Raw genomic sequence first — 12,521 nt, forward strand, 5'->3', positions numbered from 1 at the left:
TGTTATGGTTTTGCGCTTGTTTGCATTTAGTTTCTGTACTTTTCTTTTATTCATTTGCATTCGGTGGTCAAATAATCGGTTTAAGAAAGTTGTTAATTGTAAAACACTGATTCACCCCCTTCCTCTCAATGTTCATTGATTCCAACAAGTATATCTATAGAATATTAACATGCTCAACATTGGTCCTGCTAATGACATACATTGATAATAGTTAAAAGAGCCACAAAATTCACAAATATCTCTGAGTCATTTTAGAATTGGAGTAAGAAATTATTTTGGTTGAAGATTTTGTAAAATTCCTCTAAGTCATGTTACTATTAAGAGAAATCAATGATTCTAACCAATGTGCTAGCCAAAAAGATATAATATCAATTATTAAAAAGAAATAGAATTGTAATATAAATATCAAGATTCAAATGCGTAATTCAAATCTATGGACTCATATTTTATGAGTAGTGGTTCACATGAGTACATCTCTTATGATAGTGAATGGTTCATGTAACACTCATTAAATTGAGACAATGCTCATAAAGATGGAGCAATGAGATTTTCTAGAAAGTCACTAATCCCAATATTATTCCAACTCAAACATATTTAATTAGTACCTCACATTACCTTATGAAACATTCATTATAATTATACAACTCCTTTAACCCATTAAATGACAATTTTTTTCAATCCAATGTCAAATCAATAGAACTCTAGAAGAAATGGTTTATAAGATACATTCATTCCAAACATTTCGATACAAGTTTAATTCTTTATCTTAAACCAAAAAAAACCCTAAAAAAAAATATTTTGATATAAGTTACCTCGTTCATAAACTTAGCGGCTCCTTGGCTTGAATTAGAAGAGAGAACTTTTATAGTAACTTCTTTCCCATCGTCCAAGCAGCCAAAATACAGTGCTCTGAAACTTCCCTTTCCAATCTTCTGGTTAACATTTCTAGTACTTGTTTTCAATTCCTCCACACTAAATGAACGAGACCGTCCAGAAGTTAGTACGCTCACAGATGAACCTGCAAAACAATTATAAAACAAACAAAAACAAAAAGATTAGAAAACACAAAAAAAATCATAACAAATAAAAATACAAAAGAAGCATATTAGTTATCCATTACCAAATAGAACAGAAGGACAAGTAAAAATTTGGATCCAACTAACGTGCTTAGATTAATCTCTTTCTTTTCCCAATCGGATAAATTTGAGTTATTCCTGGCCTACTTAGAGACAGACAAATTAGAGAATCCTAAATTCCAATCTTTGTAGATAAGTTATAAATCTCCAAAGCATCTGTGTTTCCAATATTATACACAGTAATGTACAACAAGGTTAGGAATATTTTATTCCGTTATTCTGAAGGGGTGTAGCTCTTTGGACAGTTTAAGGCAACTGCCTCCACCATCGTTCTGCAATTATCGCAGAAAACAATTTCAAAGTATCTCTTTTTGTTTAATGAAAATTTGGTGCAGAAGCATCGTAATATCCTGCAGTTTTTCGTCTTGATTGATACCAGCATTTAAAGCAAAGTATTAAGCAGTTTAGGGATATTTTAGATTTTGATTTGTTTTTAATGGCATTAATTTTTTTGTTAGGATCTATTTATTAGTGTAATTTTAGATGAATCATTGGAACAAGTTAAAATTTAGAATGTGTTGTTTAACCAAAATCAATGTTAAGTTTATATTAATCAGAATTGATTTTAATTATGATATATGGATCCGAATAGATCTTATTAAATAAATAATGTTAAAAGAGGTTTAATGTAGACTCAAACAAATTTGATCAAAAAGAAAAATGATTCAATTAATGTTTATTTGAAAAATAAATTGTTTTGTTTGGGGGAATTTTGTTACTTTAAGTATACTTACAATAATGATTTCGAATAAACTCTTTTCGAATAGCGTTTGTTTATAAAACAAATTATTAGTTTAGATTACACCAAACTCTATTCGATCGGGGTAGTGCTTCAAATTCAGTTTCCAATTTTTAATTTCTAATTATATGTTTTAGGCTAATGTTTATTTGTGTAGGAAACAAAAATATTAGAGGGTGTGTAATAACAAAAAAATATAGAAATATTGCTTAAGGAATGCACATTTTTTGATTGAGGATAAAAGGGCCCAAAACTATTTTACAAATATAATAATAACTATAATAATAAGGCTAACACTCAACAAAGGTCAACAAGGATCAAATATGCGAAGATTGTAAATTATTAGTAGGGCCTATTGGACATAAAACAAAACATCAATTGAATAAAGGTAGATTGAAGCCAAATTACTCCAAAGATATCTCAATACAATCACCATCCCTAAACATAAAACATTTCTCATAATCATCATGTAATACTCAATTTCTTGAATATCAATCTTGAATCATAATAATTTTCCTCGGACTACTTACTAACCTTTGTCAAAATTCTTCTTCTTCCTTTTATTGTTACATATAAGAAGTAATACATGTGAATTTGGAGGACCATACAAGGCCTCACTAACAACTTTCCATTCTTGATAATCCTCTATAAACTCCTCCCATGAGAGTTGTGGGCCTCCAAACGTAGAGAAAAATAATTACTAGAAATATTCCTATCGAAAGAATAGGCCACCCAACCTCACCACTCACCATGGTTAACACCTCCAAAGGTTAAGATGGGCAAAGGTCAATTTTTTTTCTTTTTTCTTCTATGAGTATTATTTCCTTTCAATTATTTTGGTATATAGTAGTTGTGTGGTCAACTTTTTGAAATTTTGACATATAATTGTGAAATCATTATAAAATAATCTATTGCACTCACTCAAAGAAGAGAATGATAAAGTAATAGTGAAAGGAATTTCACAAATTTTAGTGAACAATAAGCATTATGTTAATTTGGTGATGCTATCAATAATTGTGAGGTAACTGAAAGAGTTTGTAATGCCCTCCAAGAGTTCAATGTCTCAATATTATAATAGAAAGCTTGGTATTAGTCTTGTAGACACATTTAGTGCCAATCTTTTTCTTATCATATGGAAGCTCTATAAGCTCCCAAGTACCATTTTTATTAAAAAATTTCATTTCTTGTTGCATTGTTTGCACCCAAACTTCATCTGTACATGCATCCTCATAACATAATGGTTCAAAATCAGCTTGTGAAAATAATGCAAAATGCACTATCTCACCTCTGGGATTCTCTTCAAGAGCTTGAATTGAACTTCTTTCATAAATATAAGCTAAATTTCCAACCTAGAAAATACTTGGTCTTGATGTTGGGTTTGTGCTTGAAACTAAGGAACAAGAAGAAGAACTATTTGGTGGATGTGTAGTGCTTGGAATTAAAGCATTAGTTGGTTTCCCATGATAAATATTAGCAATAACACACAATTGAAAATAGATTTTGACTTCTCAACATGGACTTTTTTATGACCATATACTCCCTTGTCATAAAAAAATACATCTATTAAGACAAGAATGTTGTTAATGCAAGGGTTATACAACTATAAGCATTATTGTGCTCACTATACCCAACAAAAATATATGACTCACTTTTGGAATCCAAATTTTTCTTGTTTTGATCAGCAACATGTACATAGGCTAAACAACCAAAAACTCTAAAATGAGTAACATTAGGTTTCTTTGCATACAATGTTTCATAAGGAGTCATCATGTTAGTGCTCTAGTGTGACTTAGATTGAGAATGTATAGTGTTTTAGCAACTGCATCACCCCAAAAAGAATTGTTTAATGCTTAGTTTTTAACATACTCCTTTCTATTTCCAGCACTATACATTTTTTCCTCTTAGCTACCCCTTTCTATTGAAAAGCATAATGACTCTTGAAATTTGGTAAGCAAAATTCTCCTCCACGATCAATCCTTAAGCATTTATTTTTACAACCTTTCTCATTTTCTACAACCTTTTAAATATATCATACTCAAGGGTGGACAAATCTTTGCTCTCTTCAATGATGATGACAACATTGTTCCATCTTGGTGTTAAAGACCTCAACAATTTTTCTTATCACAACTTTTTTGCTCATAATTTCAATAACAATAGCCATTTTATTGACCACATATTTTGCCCTCGCCCAATAATCACTCGCATTCTTAATTTCTTGCATTTTCAAATTTTCTTTTCAAGGTTTGTAGCTTGACCACTTTGATCTAATCACTTCCTCGTTAAGCTTCTTTTAGCATTTTCCAAGCATCCTTAGCTGTTTTTGCATTTGCAATTCTAGGAAACAAGCTCTTATCAAGAGCTATTTAAATGTGAAATAAAACCTGTGTATTCTTCTTCTTAGCCTCCTTCTTTGTCATTTTATCATTAGCTACAAATGCATTTCAATCAGCTTTCTCTTCATATCATATTTTTAAAATTTCCCACAGATAATTTCCTATCATATATGTCATCATTTTAATACACCCATAATCGCTTCCATTGACTTCTGAGATTGACGAAAAGTTAAAATCTGATATAATGAAATTTCAATTAAAATTACATCTGAAGATTGTAAAAACAATTCCAGAAAATGATGTTGACAAATATTTTAAACAACAAAAGCAGAACAAAACAGAAAAAACTTAACACAATTATTTTCAAACAGAAAATAATTACATAATTCTACAAACTGATTTGCTGTTCACCATTTCTTATTATTCGGTACTTCTTACATAAAACAGAGCAGCTTTACATACGAATAGCGCTCAACACAAACTGAAATTGACAGAAGTTTCCGTTGCACCTTTGGAAAATTGCTATGGCAGCAGAAGAGTTTATTGATCAAAATACTAAATCCAAATCAGAAAGACTGTTTAGAAACTTGAAACATTATGTACAGACCTGAATCTAATCGCAACTAAATTTACCAAAACGTTAAGCTTCCACCATTACTTGAATTGAATTTGGAGGATCGATTATAATCATGGCCTCTTTGATCTGTGTCACTATCTCGCTCATGGTAGGTCTTTTGGATCCTTCAATTTGGAGACATTTTATTGCCATCTTAACTATGCCATAGAATGATTTCAAGTTATTTTCGGAAAGTGATAATCTTTTGTCTATGATGTCTGTCAACTGCCTAGGAGAATCTTCACCCAAGTTTGCATGGAGCGTTACCTGTCAAGATAAAATAATAATCAGCGTGTCTATAAATATCATGGCCACAAATTCAACGAACAAATATTTTGGAGATGTCGATTAATATAAAATCTAACCCATTTCACAAGGTTTGTTTCTTCTTCACAGAAATCAGTGTCTATTGCTTTCCTCCCACATATAATCTCCAACAGAACCACTCCAAAGCTATACACGTCACTTCTTTCCGTCAGCTTGCTCGTATCAAAATACCTTTTAATTCATCAAAGCAAGTTCAATGAATATCTTTGGATTCAATTCAAAACATTGGGTAAATCTGCATAGGAATCAGACTACAATTTAAGCTTGTTAAAGTAGAAGGGAAGAAAATGCTCACTCTGGATCTACGTATCCCACTGTTCCCTTTATGATGGTGGTCATATGAGTAGGGATAGTTTTGTTTTCAGTGTTCTTAACAATTTTTGAAAGGCCGAAATCTGCAAGTTTTGCTCGGAGATTACGGTCTAGGAGAATATTTGCGCTCTTCACATCTCTGTGGATGATTTTTGGTGTGGAGCTCACATGGAGGTATTCAAGTCCTTCAAGGAAAAGAAGCGTAGTGTAAGCTATGAGGTAATGAATCATATTTAGCATTAAAATAAATCATGACCACATGAATGTTAATTTAAGCTGGAAATGGAAAAGGAAATGAAAATAGAATCATTTTGGAATTCACAAGATTAGGCAATTTGTTTTTGACTTTAGGGATGATTTATAATATAAAAAACTATCTTATATGTCCAGTATATAGAGGCACCTAACTGTATTTTTTTCAAATACAAAGCGTTCCTACCCTACACCAAAAGATCAAACCAGAACATTGCAAAAATATTTTTAGAGTACTAAAAAAACATTTTTGGTGTTTATAGAATTGACTTATAAAATCTCAGAGTACATAAAGTCTACTATTTAGTCATTGGTTGTTAGTAAAGGTTATAGAACCCATTCAAGAATTTCAACTACTGTCCTGGTTTTTTTGGCAGATTAACTTATTCTTAACAAAGAACCATTTACATTTCTTTTTCAAGTAAAGGAACAAGAAGCAAGTGGAAGTTGAGTTAGCTCTACATTGAAATTACCTTCTGCTGCATCTAAGGCTACTTGAAGCCTGGATTTCCAGTCCAATTTACAGGCATCAGCCAAAGAACCTGCCAATATAAATCAGGATCAATACCAGTCAGCAGACAATCACTAGTCTGACCTATCTGCATCATTTGGACGTTATATCTTAAGAATGGACTTACCATAAAGATGCTCACTCAGTGATTCTCCGCCCATGTATTCATAAACAAGCATAAGTTCTCTGGCATCATCGCTGCAGTATCCAAGCAGAGACACCAAGTTCTTGTGATTTACTTTAGACAGCAAATCAATCTGCTTACAAACAAAAGCTTTGAAAGTTTAATATCAACTATTCTTAACATTGTTGAAGAGATATATAAATAAAATTAGATGTATTTTTATTTTTATGGCATTCAATAAGTAATTACTCTGACAATTGAAAGGAAAAGTTCAAATTGTTAATGATTATGTAGTATATTTATAGAATATAACATACTCACCATTAATCCTGCTAGTGACATACATTGATTACAGTTAAAAAGAGCCACAAAACTCACAAATACCTCAGGGGCATTTTAGAACTGGAATAGGCACTTATTCTGGTTGAAGATTTAAAAAAAATCCTTTAAATCATGTTACTGTTCGGAAAAGTCAATTATTCTAACCGATATGCTAGCCAACAAGGATAAGGTTCTAATATCAATTGAATAATACATCTTAATTACTAAAAAGATAGAATTATGATATATCTATCAGAATATAATTGTTAATTGTATAGTCCAAATCAGTTTAATGGATTCATAATTTATGAATAGTTGTTCACATAAATCTATATTTCATGATAGTGAATGGTATACTTAACACCTACTGCATCAAGATGATGTTCATAATTTATGAGTAGTGGTTCACATAAATCTATCTTTCATAATAGTGAATGGTCTACTTAACACCCACTGCATCAAGATGATGTTCATAAAGGTGAAACAATAGAATTTTCTAGGTCACAAATCCCAATACTAATCTAACTCAAGCACGTTAATTATGAATCTCAATGCTACTCTAACTCAAACATGTTAATTATGATCTACTTATTACCACACATGCAAAACCTTTAACAAATATTATACTGTATGAACTATTCAGTATAAAACTTCTTTTAACTCATTAATTGATAAGTAAAAAAATAAAATAAAAAAATGAACCCAAATTTCACCCTAAAATAGTGAGAAGAAATGATTTATAAGATAGATTCACTCTAAACATGTTGATTCAAGTTTATCTATTTATCTTAAAAAATTTAATTTGATATAAGTTACCTCGTTCAAAAACTCAGCAACTCCTTGGCTTGAACTGGAAGAGAGCACTTTTACAGCAACTTCTTTCCCATCGTCCAAGCAGCCAAAGTACACTGCTCCGAAACCTCCCTGTCCAATCTTCTGGTTAAAATTTCTAGTACTTGTTTTCAATTCCTCTACACTAAATGAACGAGACCGTCCAGGAGTCAGTACGTTCACTGATGAACCTGCTGCATCTGCAATTCATCATTTAATACCTTTCAGATTTAACACAACCAAACAAAAAATATCATGGTGTTCAAACTGTAGAATTATAGCACATTTCCATACTTGTATGAATCTGAGTTTCTCTGCTAGAACGCCTCCTCCGGTATATCATAAAACCTCCAATTATTAAAGTCGGCACAACAAAAGCAAACAATATTACCGTTTCCACAATGACCAACGGTTTTGAAACTTGGCGAACTGTGACAGCAATAACAACCAACATCACTACTGACAGTACTATTAAAACTTTAAGTCCGTTGGCCATGGCTCATTCAATTATCCTAATTCTCTTGTATTACAGTGATTTCAATTTTATGAGGTGTTAAAGTCTAGTTTTATTGGCAGAAAATTATAAAATCCAAAGGAAGCATATTATTGATCCATTATCAAAATAAGGTCTAAATACAGTTTTATAAGAACAGCCTGTTTAATCGGAAGACGTGAAAATTTGGAATCAAACAGCGTGCTTAGATTCAATTCTTTTTTTTCCCAATCGCATAAGTTAAAAGTTTATCGGCGTAATCATAGACAGACAAATTAGAGAATTAAAACAAATTTTATTTAATTCCATTCTTTGTCGATTAACTCATGATTCCTCCAAAGCACCTATGGTTCGATATTTTATTTTTATTTGAAGTTTTTCAGTTTTATACGCTTATTTATCTCGTGCATTTCTGAACCAAATATTGTAAATGTCACTATTGCTGCCCTTTGCCAGCTGTTTAGTTTCTTTGTTCATTGTGAAGCTTTTCTTAATATTATTTGTTGTGTGTTTTATAACTGTTTCTAATGTTCACTTAGTTCACACTACATCCAAAAGCAATTAAATATCTAACTTTTAAAACAAAACCAACATCCATTCCTATAGGTCCTTAGTCCACCCCTTTCATAGATATTGAAAACATGTCCGAAACATCACTACCTTGAATAAAATCTAACCTTTGAAACCTCATTTCATATCTCAACCATAAACCATTTCAAAAGCATAGATCCCATCCAATCAACTCAAACCCAAACATTAGGACAAAACTAAAATTCTGAACAACACAATCTAATTTTTACAATTTTGGTCATAACTCATCCATCTTTAACTAAAATGAATACCTATTATTAAAACCAAAAATCTTAGATCAATTTAAATCTTAATTCTAACTTTCTTGGGAACTTAGTTCTTTACAAGTATTGTTATCCAATTTAGCCTTTACTTAGGAACCTCATAAAACCTAAGTAGAGGACATCAACTAATTTAAATCATCCTTATGCTTTGGCCTCTTGATTATATAGTCCTAAATATACCTTATTCACCCCCAACCCATCCAAATCAAATGAAAACATCATCTCCAACTACCCTTAAATCAAAGTTATTTTCCACGCATAGGCTTTTAGTGAAACATTATCCTTAAGCATTAGCTTACCTCCACTTCAGAACTTTCCTATGGGCATGTGCACCAAGATGGGGGACCAAGAGTATGCCAAATTTATTTTTAGCCTCCATCAAGCCTTTTGGTGAGCATAAAATATGGTGCTCACCAAATTTGAAAGTCAACATAAAAATAAAAATAAAAAATCATTCCACTCGGTTTTGTTGCAACCTAGGATTTGATATTTTTTGTTCCTTCATCCCATGCTAGCCAAAAGAAAAGGCCATTTTTCTCTCTTGGTGTTGTGAGATCTTCCTCAAAATACCACCACAATATAGAGGAAGTCAAAGAGGTATGTGATTTATAATTTCTTAGTATCAAGTTTTGATTAAATTGTAGAGTGAATTAGGGTTTTGAATTAAAATTCATTTTAATTTTCAAGAATTGAGAATCCACCCAAAAATATTGAAAACCCTCAATCACCTCCTCATCCAAACCCTCTAAAAGAAAGCACAACAAAAATCTCCTTCAATTTATATACATTCCCCAAGAACAAAATAAAACATACTAGGGTAAATTAAAAATAATAAAAAATAGCTTGTGGAATTGATCACAGGGCTTAAAGATCTCAATACAACAAACCCTCACAAGAAAAGCCTTCTTGATTCACTGCAATCTATCATGGCTCATGTAGGTTTAGTGAAGGAAAATTATTTTTTTAGTCCAATAAAAAGAACAAAAGCTATTTTATACAAATAGGCTATCATATGAGAAAGTAAAGAAAAAGAAAATTAACAGATCTGACTGTGTGCACTTTTCAAGGACCCTTGAACCAATCAACTTTTACACCTTGGATGTAGGAGGTTCTTTATCCATTGGTACCAGCATGAAGGGATAAAGAATAACTTTTGGGATAGGTGGTAGATGGTTTTTGATCAGTCTCCATGCAATATAGTTATGAGGTACCTCAATACCTTCTGAGGAAGCTCTATTGTGAGTTTTTCCTCAATGAGATCGTAAATTGTTTTGACTATCTATATTTCCAAGGTAGAGGTGGGGGATCCTCACATGAACCTAAAATGGTACCAAGGCCCTTGGCTAGACCTATGGTGAAGCATGTGACAATTCCTTCAATTGTGAAGGAGAGTATCAAGGTGGATACCTTATAGCTCATTAATTCATTGACTCAAAGCCATATACAGTATGCTAGGCCTCTATTACAAGGTGCAATGTGGGTGAATCTTATATGCCTCAAGTTCTAGCTCACTTATGTTAATCATGTGAGTCTCTTTGTATGTATGGTCCTAAGAGTAGTCAGTATGCACCTACATAGGAGACATTTTCTATAAAGGATATGGTCATGACTCAATCTTTACTAAATGAGACATTCAACATTGATACTTAGATTATTTTTTGCAAATTTATTTAACTTTTTTTACTTAATTTTATTCTCAAATGTAAGAATAACTAAATTAGTAGAATGATTATGTTGAAAATTCCAGGTCAGATTGTTCACACTACCTACAACATTCCCCCACCCTTTTTTTTTCATTTCACTATTGAGTCCACATGTATGTATCCAACAAAAAAAAAATTATTACATGACAATAGTTGAACATTATATGAATGGGTTTGTCATAAGTCACTTTGGATGTCAAATAGTTTGATGTTGGACCTTTCACATTGACACCTTGTAGTCAAGGTTGTTGACACACTTTCACATAGGTAACCATTATTCATTAATGGTGTTGTAATTTTTTTTTGGGTAGTTTTGGTAAGTGAAAAATATTTGTTGTTTCATTTTTAGTTGTTGACATTAGATACTCTTCCTAATATTTGTGCCACATTGGAGCATGGTGTTGTTGCAGTAGTAGCAAGTTCTATATCATTGACATAGCTATGAGACAAATTAGTAAATTTCATTTGTTCTTTTAACAATCTACTATTGAAAATTTTAATGATACTTGTATGAAGTTTAATTGTTATCTTGATGCTTGTTGTAGGGGCTTGTCACTCCAGATCATAAATTATCTACCCTTGTCATGAATGAACATCATGATTATTTGTGTGCAATGATTGATTATTCTATTATATTTCATTATATAATTTATTTTGTATACATATTATATTTTGATGTCTATATTTTTTGTTGTATCAGCTGGAGCTTCAAAAAATTCTAGAGAGGAGGATGAGTGAGTGCACCTAAAAGATGGTGGCATCATATACATCTTCATCCACTTGGGAGTCAAAGGAATATTGTGATCTATTTCTGTCCCCTATTAGGAATGACTACATTAAGGTCCTTTGTTGTATGCCTATATGACATTTTTGAACATTTTTTATTATTATTATGGATATGTGACATTTTATGTCAATGTGGCTTTTGGCAAGCCTGTATCATTTCATTGGATATATTTTATTACTTTTATTGACATAAAGTATTATATGACTTTATGAATTTTTGGTAAATGTAAATAGTTTTTATAATTGTTATCCACAATTGCACCACAAATGATTAATTGAACAAATAAATAATCACAAAAAGTTGATTGTTAGCAACCATAAAATTGTTACAAATATTCTAGGCCTTTTTAGGGGGAAGCCCCCTTTACTTTAAACAATATTGGTAACACAAACATGTGCGTTTTTGAAGTCTTTGTAAGATATATTATGAATGAATTTGAGATCACAAGCATTTGCTAACATGTGAATCTAAACATTTTATAATGCAACCATAAAATAATAAAATATAATATACTACCACTTATTGAGTCTAATTCATTGTATTACATGTGTAGAGATTTTTTAGAAATAATTCTTTAAAACCACATTCATATAATTCATTTTCTACATAACCCATGAGAGAAAAGCATGCATACCACCTTACAAAATCACCATAATGTAAAGATCAAAATAGACAAGCCACAAGATAACATAAAATATATCCTAGGAAAAGCCTCATAAGGGAAAAACCAAACCTCCAAAAGCATCCATATTGCATTGTATTAATTAGCCATAAAGAAACATAGAGTTACAATGAATACATTTGAACCATCAAGCCCTTCAATGCATTCCCATGTTTCCAAGCATGAATCCACACATCCCATTCCATGCTTCACAAATGCAATCCTCCAAAGGACTCAATACAATGACAGCCCAAAACCACCACCCAACCTTAACCACTAAACATGTGCTTTCTTATATAGACCCAAGCTCACACAAAGACAACTAGTGGTCAAGTAAAACCATGTGCTTACCTACCCCTTGACGCCACATTTAATATTGGGTATTGAGTTTTCTCTTTCTAAATATTTTCCCCACTATTAAATAAATACAATATAATAATCCCAATATTACAATACAACTCATCAAGTGGCCTCTAGAATATCCCCAATGAATCTCTACATGTTACATGTCCATGTGCAAC

General features: G+C 31.7%; 1 protein-coding gene across 1 annotated transcript; it reads right to left on the reverse strand.

Annotated features, from left to right (window-relative positions):
- Positions 1-336: 336 nt before the first annotated feature.
- LOC131027266 (probable LRR receptor-like serine/threonine-protein kinase At1g67720) lies at positions 337-7,998 on the reverse strand. The gene is made up of 9 exons (XM_057957285.2): positions 7,797-7,998; positions 7,488-7,702; positions 6,354-6,483; positions 6,189-6,257; positions 5,447-5,675; positions 5,190-5,322; positions 4,965-5,091; positions 813-1,018; positions 337-348 (listed from the first exon to the last, which is right to left on the reverse strand). The coding sequence occupies exons 1-9, from the start codon at positions 7,996-7,998 to the stop codon at positions 337-339; spliced, it is 1,323 nt and encodes a 440-aa protein (XP_057813268.2).
- Between the last annotated feature and the right edge of the window lie 4,523 nt (positions 7,999-12,521).

This window comes from Cryptomeria japonica, chromosome 1, assembly GCF_030272615.1.
Source record: "Cryptomeria japonica chromosome 1, Sugi_1.0, whole genome shotgun sequence".
Classification (NCBI taxonomy): Eukaryota; Viridiplantae; Streptophyta; class Pinopsida; order Cupressales; family Cupressaceae; genus Cryptomeria; species Cryptomeria japonica.

What these genes read in the sequence shown, in the direction of transcription:
- LOC131027266 (XM_057957285.2), bottom strand. Translation starts at nt 7,998, where the DNA reads ATGGCCAACGGACTTAAAGTTTTAATAGTACTGTCAGTAGTGATGTTG. An exon ending in GTGGGATACGTAGATCCAGA is followed by an intron (nt 5,323 to 5,446) that starts GTGAGCATTTTC and finishes ATGAATTAAAAG; the next exon opens with GTATTTTGATACGAGCAAGC. An exon ending in AAACAAACCTTGTGAAATGG is followed by an intron (nt 5,092 to 5,189) that starts GTTAGATTTTAT and finishes TTATCTTGACAG; the next exon opens with GTAACGCTCCATGCAAACTT.